Source organism: Toxorhynchites rutilus, chromosome 3, assembly GCF_029784135.1.
Source record: "Toxorhynchites rutilus septentrionalis strain SRP chromosome 3, ASM2978413v1, whole genome shotgun sequence".
Lineage (NCBI taxonomy): Eukaryota > Metazoa > Arthropoda > Insecta > Diptera > Culicidae > Toxorhynchites > Toxorhynchites rutilus.
In genome coordinates this window covers 182,105,706-182,123,869 of record NC_073746.1, presented here as the reverse complement: position 1 = coordinate 182,123,869, position 18,164 = coordinate 182,105,706, and the positions used below count along the sequence as shown (strand labels likewise).

General features: G+C 39.4%; 1 protein-coding gene across 1 annotated transcript; it reads right to left on the bottom strand.

The window, feature by feature from the left end:
• Positions 1-653: 653 nt before the first annotated feature.
• On the bottom strand, positions 654-10,315 carry LOC129779756 (protein cup). Its single transcript, XM_055787425.1, has 4 exons — positions 10,011-10,315; positions 9,552-9,930; positions 8,947-9,499; positions 654-2,089 (listed from the first exon to the last, which is right to left on the bottom strand). Exons 1-4 carry the CDS (start codon positions 10,084-10,086, stop codon positions 1,214-1,216), a joined length of 1,884 nt encoding a protein of 627 aa, XP_055643400.1. The 5' UTR covers positions 10,087-10,315; the 3' UTR covers positions 654-1,213.
• Between the last annotated feature and the right edge of the window lie 7,849 nt (positions 10,316-18,164).

Sequence of the window (18,164 nt, the reverse complement as noted above, 5' to 3'; positions counted from 1 at the left end):
ATACAAATGAAGAACAAATTTCTCAATAACTCGAACTGAGACGAACCAGCCCAGGAGGCTGAAAGTCTCATAAATAAAGAATTAAAAAAAATCAATAACTCGAAAACTAATCAAGCAAATGGATCCAAATTTGGCATGTGAAGATTTTAGGAGGCACGAAACGTTTCAATGGTGAATAGACACTCCTCCCCCCTCTCTAAGGGGAGAAGAGGGGAGGGTATGTCTTTATTCTATCATATTTTCTGTATAAAACATTTATTCCATGGAACGGAGAAACATGTTATTTGCAAGTGGTTGAAAAATCTTGAACGAGAATTGTGTCTGAAAATAATCTGATATTATAATGATGAGTTTTGGTAGAAGCACTAGGAATTTTATAGTAAAAGGTAAATTCAACAGGGTCGATTAGAAGATCAATCAATATACAGTTCTGCGATTGGACTCATGAACTTGCGTTTAGTAAGAAAACGTAAATGTTTGAAGGTATTGATAACAAAAAACAAGTTTTGATCGAGACAAAGTTTACCGGGTCAGCTAGAGGATTAATTCGAATTGATCTTAAGAAAAGAAATGCATTTTTTTGACATTGTAAATAATTATTAGAATATTTTATTCAGTATAATATAAATTTAACATAAGAGTCAAACCAGTGATACAATTCATCATTTATTTTTTAAATCTGGGTTTCAGAATGCCAATTCATTATAATCAATTCAGTTTACGTTACTACATAGTACATACCGCTCGAGGAACGGTTCATAACACTATTAAACAACGACTTTTCCAAAAAAATATTCAGCGATTGCAGTCTCAAAAAAATAATAAAGCGAAGAGAATGAACATTCGTTCCTGTAATTTTACAAACAATCGTCTTATACTAATAAACTTGATGGGGGAATAATCTAACGACAAATTAATAGATGCAATTTTGCAAAATATAAATCGGACAGAGCGAATTTGTATCGAAATTCCGTTTGCATAAAAAAAATATGACATTGATGAAACGAAGCACGTTATTATAAAAAAGTAATAAAAGAAAAAACAACAATCACAAACATATAAAAATGTGATCATGAAGAACGGTAATATATGGTAGAAAACAGCATTAAATTTGAATGAAGTAACAGATAACCTTTTTTTTTGGCACTGGCGAATTGTAAGAAACCAGTTCTCTCGTAACATGTAGGAATTGATTTGTCCGATCCAATGCTTTCTAAGAATTTGTAGCGCTCATGGTTCCAGCAGCTCGTTTCTGTTGATACAATCGTTGCGAGGCGGGCTCCTGCAGATTCGGTTTTGCAGCGAAATATGTCCCATTAGGGCAAGGATATTTGCCCCCGGCTGGGAACAGTTGATTGAAGGGATTGCTGCTGCAACTGTTAGCGGTTTGGCTAAGAACCGAAAGACTTCGCTGCATGTTTGGGCAGACCGATTGTACGAATTGCTGCACGGCTGCGTTTGGTTCGGCGCCGTTAATTACGGCAGCGGCGGCAGCAATTCGACTGTTCTGATCACAAAGTGCCTTGCGTTGATCCTGGAGCTTTTTACGGAGCAGTGCGTTCTGCATTATGGATTGGGTGTGGAATTGAAGCTCACGTTGGGATGGGTAGCGCGGTTGCTGTTGGGCTGATTGTTGCTGCTGTTGTTGTTGCATTTGTTGTGGATCAGTTGCATTCTCGACGTTGTTTTTCATGAGCATTCGGCGCAAAATGTCGGTCTGTTGGTTTTTGCTAAGCATTTGCATCAGAAATTGTTGCTGAGCAATTATGTTATTGTTAACTTGGTTTTGTGCCAGCATGTCGACTAATCGATTAAAGGCAGTATTCGACTCAGCTGCGAAATGATTATTACTTGCTCCATTGTAATCAGCCTGCAAACTTCGATTAAAACGCTGTTGATGGTTCTGCGATGTTTGGTTGCGATCGTATTGAAAACGGTTACTCCCGTTTCCAAAATTATCGCCATTCATATTCATGAACGAATGTCGCCGTTCATCGTTGATTGAACCGAACGACTGATTGCCCACATTGCGTCTACTGAACCACTTGCTAAAGCGCGACCCTGGAGAACTGTTTGTTGCTTTATCCGCCTGTTGATGAGAAAGGTAAATTTCAATTACATATTCGAATAATCTATATAACAGTTCGGCTGAAAAGTTCATAAGGTTGACGTCTAGATGGCGCCTCTTGCTAAAATCTACTTGACTATCACAAAACACCATCTTTCAATGGATACCTGTCAAAATTTGACAGCAATCGGTCGATTTTATAATTGTGAAAAAAAATTGAAAAATCCGAATTTCGTGTGTAGTTGCGTGAATTGGGCTTTGAATTGCTTCCGCAACCACCGTTCTCCAGATCTGGCCCCAGTGGCTATTTTCTGTTCGCAGACCTGAAGAGATTGCTCGCTGGCAAGAAATTTAAGACCGATGATGAAGTGATTACCGAAACTGAGGCTTATTTTGAGGAAAAACTGAAAGAGTAATATTGGGTTGGGGAAAAAGTAATGTCGTATATTGTCAAACGCTTCAAACGCTTCTCACATAACTTCCAGGACCCATACACAATAAAGCTTTTATATATTACATATGTAAGGCCTATTCTGGAATACTGTAACATCGTTTGGAACCCGTATATGGTCGTACATGAAGAACGCATTGAGTCAGTCCAGAAACAGTTTCTTCTATTTGCACTTCGTAAACTCAACTGGACCTCATTTCCACTTCCTTCATATGAAGCACGTTGCATGCTCATAAACATCCAAACACTAAAAGAACGCCGTGAATTCGCAATGCTTTCTTTTGTTAATGACCTAATTTCGCAACGAGTACAGTCAGCTGAATTACTAGAAAAACTAAATTTCTATGTACCTGGGCGTCAACTAAGAACGCGAAATTTGTTTCTAACCAAAACATCCAGAACAAATTATGCAAATAACGCCCCTATCAATCGCATGATGCGCATATACAATCGTCACTGCGAAATAATTGACACAACAATGAATAAAAAACAGCTAAAAAGAAACATGTACCGCAAAAATAATATTTAACCTAAGAAAACATTGTAACATTAGTGTATAAGTGTGTAGTCTACATTTGTTTGACGAAATGAATAAATAAATATATGGCAACACTTAAACATATCTTGTGTTGTACTTATCGCATCGGGTCATACTATACGGCTATTTAAAGATGACAATCTGTGCTACAAGTGTCGTTTTGACAGTGTTGTGATTGTCCTTTTCAGACTCAAGTTATAGCGCGTCAACGATGGAGTCCACCAAGCAAGAAATTCGTCATATTTTACGTTTTTACTACCTGCGAGGTAAATCTGCAACGAAGGCGGCCGAAAAAAATCGTGTAGTTTATGGACCCGATACTGTAACGATTCGTACAGCACAGCGTTGGTTTGGCCGATTTCGTTTTATAAGGGGAGGATAATGAAGTTGCCTTCTAAATGGCAACATGTTTGCGAACAAAACGGCGCATATTTGACTTAAATTGGATAATTTAAAGTATGTTAAATAAAGCGTCAAATTTCGATCTGAAATACGACATTTCTTTTTCTCCAACTCTATAGAAAAATGGTATCGATCACTATAATCGCTGTATCGCCCTCGAAGGCAATTATGTTGAATAATAAAATTGAATTGTGCAAAATTTTGAATTTTTTACACGTAAACCTTTTTTTTGTGCGGGGGATAGGGACCGCACAAAAAAATTGCATAAAAAACGTGCAAAACTTCACCAATAGCTTTAAGAAATCGTGTTCGGTACACAATTTAAAAAAAACTTTTTTTGTGCGGTAGATAGGGACCGCATAAAAATAATTCCTACAAGAAAACAACTCAAATCCTCACCGTTCACCGATTACCTTTTGTTGCCCTGCTATGCGATGGGACAGTTTGCCTTTTCGGTTGCGCGTGGCTGTGTAGTGCTTTTAGTTGCATGTCGAAACTTATTTCTAACAGCAACAAGTCATGTGCAACTTAGAGCATTAGATGAAAGTATGGGAGTGATTAGCGAAGTGGATAATTTAGACGCAAATATGCTTTTTTCGCACTGAAATGCATATAAACTATTGATGAGACGAACAGTACTTTGACCGGATACTGGATATCCGGTAAGCTTCGAGGCCGGATAACCGGATATTCGGCTCTTCATTTGTGAACACGAGTCTGGAAGAAACGGCATGTGTGCATGAAGCAAATGAAGGATTACATTTCAGGAAGTAATGAAACCATTTTTACATAAAAATAATGGACTATGATTAAATTTTTCGTATATAATGAATATTTCTTAACCCATTAACGATCAAGCTGTGAATATTATTTTTTTAGACGAAACCCCTTGGTGTAATTCAGCTACGTAGTGAGGATAGATAGTGCCTCCGGCAAACTATGAAATTGGCACCCTAAAATACGCCTTTTTTCGATTTTTCTTTGAGGTTGTGATATTTTGAGAAAACTACTCACTCACTTACCAATGCACAATGGTCCAGGAGATGCATTTAAGTGGAAATTAGCATTTAGAGCTCGACAGTTATTCTATAGACAAAAACTGTCTTCGACAAAGCTGTTACGTATGATATGGCGCTCATTTTTATGTTTCCAAAAATAGGGTGACCAACATTTTCGATGAAATAAAAAATCTAACATTCTTATCTCTATAGATAGAGGTAAACATTCGACAATGTTGTAGATGCAGTTATTTAAAAGATCTTTGTAGAACAACGTTTATTTGTACCTCTTGGAATAACCGATATGGTGCCTTTTCCTAATTTGCGTTGAGGCCACCATTAAAAAACAGTTTTTCTGCGCTAACGTTTATATTTAAAATTCTACATACAAACTGTCTTCGAAAGACTTTTAGAACATACTGATACCAACATTTTGCGATGCAGAACTTGTCAATATCTCAATTTCACTCAAAGTTATTGATATTTCTTCCCAAAAAATACGCTCTCTTCAATTTCTTGCCATTCTTTCTGGGGCAAACATAAAAAAAATGTTTGTTTACGGAATTTGAAAGAACAAATTTCACTCCATTTATTATGTGATTTTCAAAGATATGTTATTTTTAGTGTTTGAGTAAATTAAAATTGAAATCATGGGTTTTTTGGTTGAAAACCCATTAATAACTTTGAGCAGGATAAGGATATTGACGAATTCTGCATAGCAAAATGTATTGATAAGCTCTAAAAGTCGTATGAAGACAATTTTGATGTAGAATTTTAAATATAAAAGTAAAATAGCCGGTTTTTTTATGGTTATCCTAATGCAATTTAGTTAAAAAACAACTTTGTGGGAGATATTCATTCTTTAGACAAACATTGTCTTCAACAAAGTTGTTACATATGATAGAGCGCTCATTTTTATGTTATCAAAAATAGGGTGACCAAAATTGTCGATGAAATAAAAAATCTAGCTTTCTTATCTCTATAGATAGAGATAAACATAGTTCGACAATATTGTAACCCCAATTATTTTATTTAACTTTGTAGAACAATGCTTTTTTCTATCTTTCAATATAATAGATTTAGCGTTTTTTTCCTAAGTTGCATTAGGGTGACCATGAAAAAGTGGGTTTTTTTTTACTCTAATTTTTATATTTAAAATTCTACATCAAAACTGTCTTCGAACGATTTTTAGAGCTTATCAAGACCAACATTTTTCGGTACAGAACTTGTCAATATCTCAAATCTCCCAAAAACTTATGATTTCAATTTTAATTTACTCAAACATGAAAAATAACATAGTTTTCAAAATCACACAGTATGTAGGGTGAACTCTGTTCTTTCAAATGCCGCCAATAAACTTTGTTTATGTTTGCCCCAGAAGAATGGCAAGCAATTCAAGAGAGGGAATTTTTTGGAAAGAAATATCAATAACTTTGAGTGAAATTGAGATATTGACAAGTTCTGCATCGCAAAATGTTTGTATTGATAGCTTGAGTTTGAGCTTGAGCTTGGGTAGACTGTACAATTTGTAGTTGCTCTCCGTGATTGACCTGAACCAACCAAATTGAACAAAGAACACACAGAATGACGCTTGGGACCAGCAAATCATTCTCGTTGTACAATTTTCGGTGATTCTAACTTTAAATGGTCAATAACGACACCGGCCACGTCCTTGCAGTCACCAGGGGAAGGGAAGGAATCTTAGTATGACATTCGCCGCCCGAAGACCAGAAGGGTCGCCTCTATAGCGTGGTTCCCTAGCGTTTATCAAAGAAAGGATAGTTGTTAGTAGGTGGGGGTTATGAAAATCATGATTCACTCTGGTAAGTGATGTGATTATGTGAATACGAACTATCGACCACTCGACGAAACGAAAACTCGAAAATCAAATACATATCGAAGCGGCAGAAGATTTTAAAGGTTGACCTGAAAAGGTCTCCTTTGTAGTATGATCGGAACTGCGACAAGTGATGTGATTCTGAGTGTGCGCAAACCACTAGTCGAAACGAAAACTCTGAATTGAAAACCATTTGATAGCGGAACTGAAGATATTGAAGGGTTGCCTGAAAAGGTCTCCTCTGTTCGACGAAATAAAAACTCGAAAATAAAATCTATTTCACAGCAACTGAGAATAATAAAGAGTGACCTGAAAAGGTCTCCTCTGTAATAGGATCGAAACTCCGGTAAGTGATTTAGTTGCGGACACAATTACCGGACGAAACAAGAACTCGAAAATCAGATGCATTTCGTAGCAACTATTGCAGGGTGTCCTGGAAAGGGTTCCTATGTTTGATGAACCGACTACTCAAAAATCAAATGCACATCGCAGATGCTGAAGATATTAAACCTGAAAAGGTCTTCTCTGCAATAGGATCGGCAGGACGCTAAAACAAAACCTGGTTGCTAAAACCCGTGCAAGGATGCTGTACGAGCAAGTGTTGGCCAGGTACGAGTACAAGGGATGCATTTTGATGGACGATGAAACATACGTTAAAGTATATTTCGGATAAATAGCTGGTAACAAACCGGTGCCGAGCGTAAAGGGGTTTTCATCACTGGGGCAACGATGAATGCTAGAGTTTGAAAAGAGGAGTGTCTTCAGAACAGGATTTTGCCATTCATTCGATCACACTAAGGTCCGGTGAAGTTCTGGCCTGACTTGGCAGGATGCCATTACAGCCGGAATGTCGTCAAGTGGTACAAGGAGAACAAGATCGATTTCACTGAAAAGCGAAAATGTTCGTGACTCGATGAAATTTGACGATTATTGTACTGATTCAGTAGCTGGACAGCAGGAGGGAAAAAAATCCACTGGACGATGCAGAATCAGCAGAACAGTTGAGCATCAAGGAAAAATTTGAACGACGATTGCTGCAATCAAAGGTATCAACGTTTAACCTCAAGCTCAACGTCTATACACGAATTGATGAAAAGATAAGAGTTTTCGTACAAAAATACATGACAATGGTATTCGATGATTTTCGTACTGTACGCTCAACATCATTGGACTTTAAATGTGCGTTTTGCTCTTCTACAAATTGTGTTAATAAAATTCGATCTAGATTAGAAGACGACAAAATAAACATTATTTGAGTCCTTTAGTATTACTTTAACCAACAAACTAAGTAGCAAAAATTTGAAAAATATTATTTTCTAAACTTCTTCTTCTTCTTCTTCAATGGCACTAACGTTCCTAGAGGAACTTCGCCGTCTCAAAAAAGTATTACTTGCGTCATTTTTATTAGTACTTAGTTGAGATTTCTATGCCAAATAACACGCCTTGAATGCATTCTGAGTGGCAAACTCTAGAATACGCGTGATCACAGTGCAAGTCGGAGGAAATTTCTTTGACGAAAAATTGCCCCGATCAGAACGGGAATCGAACCCGAACACCCGGCATGTTAGTTATGACGCTAATCACTCGGCCACGGAATCCTATCCTAGTCCTCGTCCTAATTTCGATTGATCGATTGATGGTCGATAAAGCAGGAGATTTAAACCAATGAATAGAAAAAAAGAACAAAGGGATATTAGAAGTTCAAAGAGAAAGTTATATATTGAAAGTGAGAATAAAACCAGAAATTATAGAGGCGAAAAGACGAGAAATTATAAAGAAAAGTAAGGTCTATAAGGTGTAAAATGTGATTTACAACTAAAATTTGAATTTCGCCAGGTTTTGGTGCAAAACTACCAGCGAATCAGTTGAATAATTTGTCTGCCATAGAAATTGTTTAGGGAAACAGTTTGTATGAATTTATAAAAAAACTAAATTACAGAATTACTGAAAATAAAATTTATTTACAGCTTTAAGATGCCGCTAAAAAAAGGGCTGCTATAAAGCGTTTCCAGCATTCAGTTATTCCGAACAAATGGGTTATTTTAAAGTATTTTTCACCGGTAATGAAATTTTCATTACCGAATAACCGGTCATTGAAACTTTGGCACGGTAATGCAATCCCTAATTACATATTGACAAGCCTTGCTAGTCCATTTAATGTTTGCGGTAACGAAATTGATCTTCGTTCGAAAGTGGAAATGGATTTTAATGTGATAAAACGCACTCCTATATCGGCTCCTATCTATATAAATAAAAATAGATCACTGAATGTGTTGATAATAGCAAAACTCGTGGAAGGAATTGTCCGATTTATTCCATGCGACGGAGAAACATGCTATTTTGAAAAATTGAAATATATTGCACGAAAATTGTGTCTGAAAATAATCTAATATTATAATATCGCGTTTTGGTAGAAGCACTGACATTTTATAGTAAAAAATCATTTTACGGAGTAGATTAGAAGATCAATGATTGCTAGAGGCGAATGAACTGAAAAGTTTAAAGTCTGAATTAAACATCATCATCATCAATCAATGAACAGTTCAGCGATTGGACCCATGAACGCGCGCTTAGTAAGAAAACGTGAAACAAAAAATAAATTTTGAGCGGGACGAAGTTTGCCGGGTCAGCTAGTTTGAAATAAATACATACCTCAAGCAACGAATCAAGCTTTATGAATTCCTCAAAATTGTTCATATTCAGGCTGGCTTGTCTCGGTTGCTGGTGGAATTTATGGTTAGAATCATTAAGTTTTTCACCGGTCATATGGTTGTAGCCGGGGACAGTTTTCGTCGGGGTGCTACGAGCTGGCGGCGGTGAGTTAGTATTAGATGTAGCAACACTTTCAAGATCATGTTCGCGTTCGGATGTGTCACCCTGCTTGGAGTTACCGTTACCACGTTTGCCTTGTACGTGTTCATAGTGGTGTAATTCATCATAAAACGATATATGTTTCTCGGAACGTTTACCGGTATTTTTTGCGTCAGCATTTGCTTTCTCCAACGACGACGACGAGGCGTTGATTGAGGTATCTTCATCGAACCCACGAAGTTCGATTGTGTCCAGGCGAGAGGTAGGTCCTGCCGACACCCATTCTGGCTCTTCCTCGTTCGCTATTTCTTGGTGTCGTTGTTCATCAGCACTTCTGTAATTTTTCACAATAACATGCTGGTTTCGGTTGCTGAACTCGTAGTTGCGACGGAACCTGTGAAATTGTTAGTGTACTTTTTATAGTCAGATTATCAATAGTGACGTACCTTGGAGCGATGAAAGCATTCTCTCGAAGAAAATTCTGCCTGGGTCCGGCAGGTCGTTCTTGGATCCGGTTCCTGGTCACATAGTTTGTCATACCTTCACCCCCATCAAACCGATCGTCCTTAGAGTTGACGTTGAAACCGTTTGGATTGCAGCCTTTTCTCAGCGGGTTAGGTCTCTTCCAAATGGCAAAATTCGCCACAATTGGGTCATCTGCTGCGGCCGGACGTCGGTTGCAGAGCAGGGATTTTCTCAATGCCAACAACTGGCTAGTCGTATAGCGGATAGGGCGGGTGCACACGGGCTGCATGTCCGATAGTACGATAGCCGGCAATCCACAACTTAGAATAGCCGGATCTAGTTCCTCTAGCGGAGGATTATCTGAAAGAAACGTTGGTTCAACACAAAATGGCGGCAGCTCCATTCTCTTCCTCGACATCTCGAAGTCATTGAAACCTTACCTGCGTTCAACAATTTGGAACAATCATATTGTTCGGAGTATAAATTGTCCGGACAAGTTTTAAGAAATTTCACCATCTTTATATTTCTTTTCCTTTATTAGGCTGCACAAATTAAAACCACAAAAATAAACTTCAACGTTCAGATAACTCTGTATCATAAATTATTTAACACGTTCGATACGTAAAACACTTCCTAACTGACTAACAATAGCGGCGAATCGAACAAAAGATTCCGATCGCATGGGAGCTGAAGCTATTTTGTGAACAATATAATATGGTTCCAGATAATCGCGCACTGCACCAAATACTAAAAAAGCTTCGAACAAATGGAATCTGTGCTTCGCACACATACACTTCTTCGCAGCAGCAAAGTCGTGCAACACAAGTTTGTTGCAGAGAAGCGATTTCTACGATACACTCTCAGAAAAAAATGGTATATGGTTTATGTTTTGGTAAATACTACAGTAAGTTACATCTAATTCGACATGTCGAGGCGCCACTTAGGCCGAAGACATAGTAAACGCGATGCGATGCGAGCGCGGGCGCGGGAAAGCTCTTTCGTTCACGCATGTGGAAATCAAATACAAACCGCCCGGACCTGACATAGTAAACGCGATGCGGTGCGGATTTCAATGCGGCAAAACTGCTCGTGGAGTGTTTTGCCGCGTGTGAACCAGGGGTACGAATAAAACGTCAAATCCCTCATATTGCCAGCTGAGAGAGAGGAACCAGCTGATTGACAGATAGTTTGTTTTTTTCTTATTCTTTTTACTCATTCTCATCAAGAAAATTCTAATCTGACAATTTCAATCAAGCAAGTTGCTTTCAATCATTTTTTGAGAAAAGTGTTCAAACTTGAAGTGAACCCTCTAGAGGCGAATGAACTGAAAAGTTTAAAGCCTCTTTAATTCAACATCATCATCATTGAAGTGAACCTTTGTTTGTGAATACATTTGTGCTTTTTTATTCCCGATGTGATTTTTATTTTAGGACTGCATCTAACAAGAATATATGGGGGGTAAAAAACTTTGAACACTGATCATGTAGGAAATAGTAAAAGATGTACAAGGTCAGCCCACATCATGGCTTCCTGCAGCATCGGCCCATTCAAACAAGTTTTTTTTTACTTTTGATAATTTCGATATGGTTGCCCTAAAGAATTATTTCAATGATTTCTAAAACAATATCCGAAAAAAGACGCAAACTAATTTTTATGATTTGTTTGTCGGTGGAGATCTTGTGTGAATTTATGGGTGTTTTTGGCTCATTTTTGACTTTTTCTGATCGTTCAGTTTTCGCGTTTCGTTTCTGATTCAGTTTTCGCGAATTCTTTCATTCATTCTTTCACTTCATTCAGTTTTCGCGAATTCTTTCATTCATTCATTCACTAGTCCAGGTTGGCCTATTGCTGCAAGCTCAATAAATCGATTTTTGAAATGTGGGCGATGATTGTATATTCTCCGATGCAATTTGAATATGCACCGTATGTTGAATATATAAAATAAGTGCTAATCTTCCAATGAAATGAGTTAACATTGATTTCTCTCAGGTCATCTTTGCCATGATATTCCTGCCCATCACTGATGGACCATTCATATACAAATTTTTTAATTTGACATGCATGTCGCTTATCAAGGCAATAGTATCACTGAAGATCCAATCGAATTTACTGATAGTGAAGGTGGACCAATTAGTCTTGTCCACAAAACTAAAAGAGTCAAGATTCTTTGGACAAGTGGATTGAAGCGAACAATTTGCTGTCAAATACGCAGTTTGGCTTCCGCCGAGGTAAAGGGACGAACGATTGTCTGGCGCTGCTATCTTCTGAAATCCAAATCGCATTTGCTCGCAAAGAACAAATGGCTTCCGTTTTCCTAGATATCAAAGGGGCATTTGATTCAGTTTCCATGGAAATTCTCTCAGAGAAACTTCATAATCGTGGACTTTCACCAATTCTGAATAATTTCCTGTACAATTTACTGTCAGAAAAGCACATGTTTTTCAATCATGGCAGCTTGAAATCTTTTCGATACAGTTTTATGGGCCTACCACAAGGCTCCTGCCTAAGCCCCCTCTTGTACAGTTTTTACGTCAATGATATAGATGATTGTCTAACTAGAGACTGCACGCTGAGACAACTTGCAGACGATGGAGTTATTTCCATCACGGGTACTAATCCCGTCGTTCTGCAAAAGTCGTTGCAAGATACCCTGAACAATCTGTTCACGTGGGCCCTCAAGCTGGGTATCGAATTCTCTACGGAGAAAACTGAAATGGTCGTTTTTTCTAGGAAGCACGAACCCGTCCAATTCCAGCTTCACCTATCCGGCAAAACGATCAAGCACTCGATGTTTTTCAAATACCTTGGAGTATATTTTGACTCTAAATGTACCTGGGGAATACACATTGCGTATTTGAAACAGAAATGCCAGCAAAGAAGCAATTTTCTCCAAACAATAACCGGAACATGGTGGGGTGCCCATCCAGGAGACCTAATTCAGTTATACAAAACAACGATATTATCAGTGTTAGAATATGGCAGTTTTTGCATCCGATCAGCTGACAGGATTCATATTCTCAAGCTGGAGAGAATACAATATCGTTGCCTGCGTATAGCCATGGGGTGTTTGCATTCGACACATACGATGAGTCTCGAAGTTTTGGCAGGAGTACCCCCGCTTACTTTTCGGTTCACAGAATTATCCTACAGATTTCTCATCCGTTGCAAGATCATGAATCCATTGGTGATTGATAACTTCGAAAATCTACTCCAACTGATTCCTCAGTCAAGTTTTATGTCTTTATACCATGAGTACCTTACCCACGACGTGCACCCTTCACCAGGCATCTCCAACTGTAAGGTGCATGCTGGGCTTAACAATAATAGATTCATTTCTCTCACATTTGAACTACTGGTAACACTGTCATGCAACGGTGGTACGACAGACGTCAAGTTTGACAGTACGGCACAGCGGATGTGGGTACGTCAGCGCTGGCGGGCATCTTTCTCCGCAGACTCTTGACGAGGTAAGAAGTGTTTCGTAAGCTAGTCGATATCCGTGTCGATTGATTCTCAAGCAATGGCGTGAGCTGGCTTCGTACCGTTTGGCCCTGCGGACCGTAGATATTTACATTGGCGATCCTGCCAGGAGAATCAATCGGCACGGATATTTGGAAAACTGTTGATTATTGGTGGCGTGTAAAGAAAACCGCCCAGGAAAAAGGCGTGTAAAGAAAACCGCCCTAAAAGGTGTGTAAAGAAAACCACCTGAAAGACTTTGATAACTAGATGCCTGAGTGAGTAAAGAAAACCACGAAATGGCGAATTGAAACAAATCATTTTGTGTGTAACGGAAACCACAAATTGGAAATGGTGAGTTTTCAGCCGTCAGAGCAAAAATAGAAGAGTGTGTAAGGAAAACCACTCTAGATAACAAAATGACGTGTTCAAGATTGTGTGTAATGAAAACAACAAAAAAAAAATAAAAGACAAATATGGCGTGACGAACAACAGCAAAAAAACACAAGCCACCCATAAAGAGACTACAAAAACAAGAAAGTTGAAAATGTACGACAGTAAGGAAAACAAATTGTTATATTTTATTCCATCATTTGCAGATATTAATTCTGATTTGCTGGTAGACGTCACAAATTTGGAAATGGCCGCTGAGGGAAAATACGTTCGCATCAATCAGTGCAACTATGGCACTCATGATGTTTCGGATCATGAGTCGGACCAGCAGAACGCTGGGAGATTCGTTCATGCCCCATCATTCTATGACGACGACGAAAATGAATTACAAAACTGCGATTTTGGATCTGACCATTATGATGACACCATAGATTTAGATCAGGAGAATAAAATGCTGAAACAACAGTTAGCCGAAATGCAGAAGGCAATCGATATGGTTTCATCAATGCGCAAGGATAACCTAGTATATAACGCAGAAATCGATCCCGCTGAGGATAGTTGGAGGAGCCACCGCACGACGCTGTCGTCTTTGACAGGAGGGAATGGCCCAAGCATCAGGTGGGATCAAATGAAACCCTTCCCCAAAAATGTACCTGCGAATAAAATGTGGGAGGAGTGGATAAAATTCATTGAGAACTTCGAGATAGGTGCCTCTCTATCGAATACAAACGACCCCGTGCCACGATCACAGCTACTTTATTTGTACATGAGCGACGATTTGCAAAGCATTGTTCGAGCAGCGAAACTCCGACCGAATCTTATGAAAGTTGTGAACAAAGCAATGTGCACTGCTCAGTCGAACGGACAAAATTTCAACGAAGAGCTACAAGCGGCTGTAAACGCCTATAATGTAGCAGCTCACACAATTACCAGAATTCCACCCGAGGAAATTATGTGTGGTAGACGTATTCGACGGGGACTACCACTGATAAACCGTGGTAAAGTAGACATTGACGAACGTTTGTTGGACTCCAGAGACGCTGAAACAAAACTATATTTCAAGGCTCAAGCGGACTCCCGAATGCTAAACCATGCGAAATCCACCCTGGAGACGAAGTAATACTAGAACGCCGAACAAAAGCGAAAGGAGATACTAGATTCGATAAAAAAGGATACACCGTGATTCAGGAGGATAATGGCAACTTAATTCTTAGTGATGCGGACGGTTGTCAGGTTCGTCGGTACACTTTTCCAAAAAGGTACACTTTTGGAGAGATTCGAATTCCAAAAGACCTCAAGAGGTAGCGGCTGCACATCGGCCATCCAGAGACAGACGAGCCCCGGGTCATCTAACTGAGTATGTTCACCAAACCGAAGATCTCTAATCGACTAGGATTCGAAGGTGTAACTGTAGACAAACTTTTCGGCAATGACAGAATCGAAAATTAATAAAACAAATGATAAAATGATACTCACAACAAATTTATTGACATCAAATAGTTTTTGTTTTCGAATATGCAAAAGATTTCTTTTTTTTTTTCAGTTTCATTCTCGAGGAATTCCGTTCGATAAGCAGCGCATGTTCTGGTTGTCCTTCCGGCTCGTTCCTCTCTTTTTTTTTTTGGACTCCACTTACTCTGCAAAGAAAAATAATAATAAAATAAAAACCCTCTTAAGAAACGGGCTGCAGGTGGCAATATTTTAGTTTTCACTGCAGCTGAAAACAACATTGAAGATATACGTCAAGGGGTTTTCTATAACTGACAGTACTAGTTGTCAAATATCAACAAGCAGTACGAGAAGTAACGCATACGTGACGCGTGAGTGACAGACCTTGAATTGAAGAGCTCGAACATAGGCAGTATACACGGAAAGAAATTTATTATATTTTTTCATTTATTTGTTTCTCGCATTAATTTTTTTTTTAAATCATTTTATTTATCGTAGCGCGAGATAGTTTTTTTTTTTTGAGAAGAAGAAGGATGTAAGGTGCATGCTGGGCTTAACAATAATAGATTCATTTCTCTCACATTTGAACTACTGGTAACACTGTCATGCAATGGTGGTACGACAGACGTCAAGTTTGACAGTACGGCACAGCGGATGTGGGTACGTCAGCGCTGGCGGGCATCTTTCTCCGCAGATCATCTACGCTCCGATTATATTCCGCCGATATTTTCGGCAGAATATGGGAAAGTTAGATCTGATAAAATGTTCTTTACTGACGGTTCATTCATAAACGGGTCCACTGGCTTCGGCATCTTCAATGAAAATTCCAGTGCCTCTTTCAAACTCAAAGATCCTTGTTCCGTGTATGTCGCTGAACTGGGTGCGATATACTACGCACTGGGGATCATTGAAACATTGCCCATCGACCACTATTTTATTTTTTCAGACAGTCTCAGCTCAATAGAGGCAATCCACTCAATGAAGGTTGATAAACGCTCATCTTATTTCCTAACTAGAATAAGACAACTATTGAGTGTTTTGGTCGAAAAATTATTCAAGATTACCTTAGCATGGGTTCCCTCTCATTGTTCGATTCCGGGGAATGAGAAAGCGGACTCGCTAGCTAAGGTGGGCGCTTTAGACGGTACACTTTTTGAAAGGCAAATTGTTTATAATGAATTTTTCCACATTCCTCGTTAGTATACGCTCGTAAGTTGGCAGCGCATGTGGAGTGGAGATGAGTTCGGTCGTTGGTTACACACGATTATCCCTAAGGTCTCGACGAGTGCATGGTTCAAGGGATTGAATGTAGGTCGTGATTTCATTCGCGTGATATCTCGGCTTATGTCCAATCACTACAACCTAAACGCGCATCTCTATCGCATTGGGCTCGCAGCAAACAATCTTTGTGATTGTGGCGATGGCTACCACGACATCGAGCATGTTGTCTGGTCGTGTATCCGGTTCCATGCTGCTCGCTCTCAGCTCTCTAGAGCACTGAGAGCACAAGGCAGACAATCGGAGATCCCCGTCCCCGTTTAATGATGTTTCCTTCGTTGTGTCCCCGTTTTATATCCCTCCTATCCGATCGATAAACTTTTACTTAGTCGCGGCAATACATACACACACTCTTTACAGATACACGGGCCAAAGGTTGTGCAGTTCACTGATCATTCAACAAGAGCCAAAGGTTGTACCGCTCATGACAACTCTACACGAGCTGATGATTGCGCCGGCTAGTGACCATTCTATCCTGTCGAGAAAGTCGTCGTGTCGTGTCGAGTCGAGAAAGACGCACCACGCTAGATATGAGGTACAGACTAGGGGGGCGTTGCTGAATAAGGGTCAGCTGCATCCCAATAGGAAGTATCCCGTGTCGGGCACACGTACAGAGCATTGGAGACAGCAACATCCGAATTACGAAAACACTTGTAATACTAACCTCGAGCCGACCGCGAGTAATCGGTTACATATTACTAACATAGATAATAAGAAACATTGTCAAAGTATTGAACTCCCGGCCCCGTGAGGCTAACGCCATATGAGCCTTGATAAAAATATATATTTTGGAAAAAAAAAGATTCTTTCTCTCCTATAAATTGTATACCATTTCCCATAGACAACATATCTGTCGCTTCCAATCAGTCTACATAAATGTTGTGCTCGCTCTGCCCTCCCTCAAAACACCACGATAATTGGAAACACAATTGGAATTTCCGGATTTGAAGATCGGAACTATACATGCCATTTTCCACGCGAGTGGGAATACTCCGTCTTCTATGGAGCGATTGAAAACTGCAGCTACAGGTATCGCAAGCGAAGCGGCACAGTTTTTCCAAAACACAGGAAGTAGATCATCTGTTACAGGTCCTTTAGTAGAGTCGAGGTCTTCGAGAGCTTTCCTAATATCATCCAGATTAAACGGTATACATGGCAGATTAATGTTGAATGTTGATGACGATACACTCGTCTTTACCGCACTCGAAGGACTTCTTCGCTAGATGATACTAGCAACCGAAAAGCACGCACTCCAAAACTTGTGCACAATGCACAATAGAACCACGCGAAAAGGACAATGTCCAGTGTCATCGACCGACCAACGGAAATGAAGAGACCGTACTGTAATATTGAACGTATATTTGGTAAAAGAGCGGTCAAGCTTTACAAAGATACTGCTTATATAGTGGACACTATCGGCTATCGGTCAGTTCTCGTTCTTCTGATTCTCTCTAGCTCTCAATCTCTAATCTATTGAATCTGGATTGAAGCATAAAATTCCAGTCCGTTTCATTTCGAACGGTATCACGGGAATTCAAATGAGGGTTATTCTACAATTTTTATGGCTAATTCTAACAAATGTCTTGATATGGTCATAGCAATTCTGTCGTTGAACAGGCGAGCCTTTGCTGAATACGCTTTCGAAGAATGTTGCAAAAATATTCGCTGCCTCCACATTCGAGTGTGAAGTGATTTCACCAAACTTCAGCGTGGCAGGGATACTGTGTGTATCTTTCCTCTGCTTGACGAAATTCCAGAACCGAGAAGGATCCTTTTTGACTGTGGCCTGAATTTTGTTCAAATAGTTGTCGTGACTTGCAAGAAGAACAGTTTTGTACTCTGACTCAAAATCGCGAAGTCTGGCTCTATCAGTTTGATTTTTGTCTGGAAATATCGGTTGCGCATTTTACGGAGATTGTTTCGAAGTTTGCGAAGCTCGGGTGCCCACCAAGGTTTGTTGAAGATGGAACCAGATACTTGTCTTTTTTTGCGGTACAATGCGACTGATAACATCG

Excerpts from the sequence above, each read along its gene's own strand:
- LOC129779756 (XM_055787425.1), bottom strand. The coding sequence starts at position 10,086 with ATGGTGAAATTTCTTAAAACTTGTCCGGACAATTTATACTCCGAACAA. Across the intron at positions 9,931-10,010 it reads TTCCAAATTGTTGAACGCAG|ATAATCCTCCGCTAGAGGAA; the intron begins GTAAGGTTTCAA and ends CGTTTCTTTCAG. Across the intron at positions 2,090-8,946 it reads AGCTTGATTCGTTGCTTGAG|GCGGATAAAGCAACAAACAG; the intron begins GTATGTATTTAT and ends TCTCATCAACAG.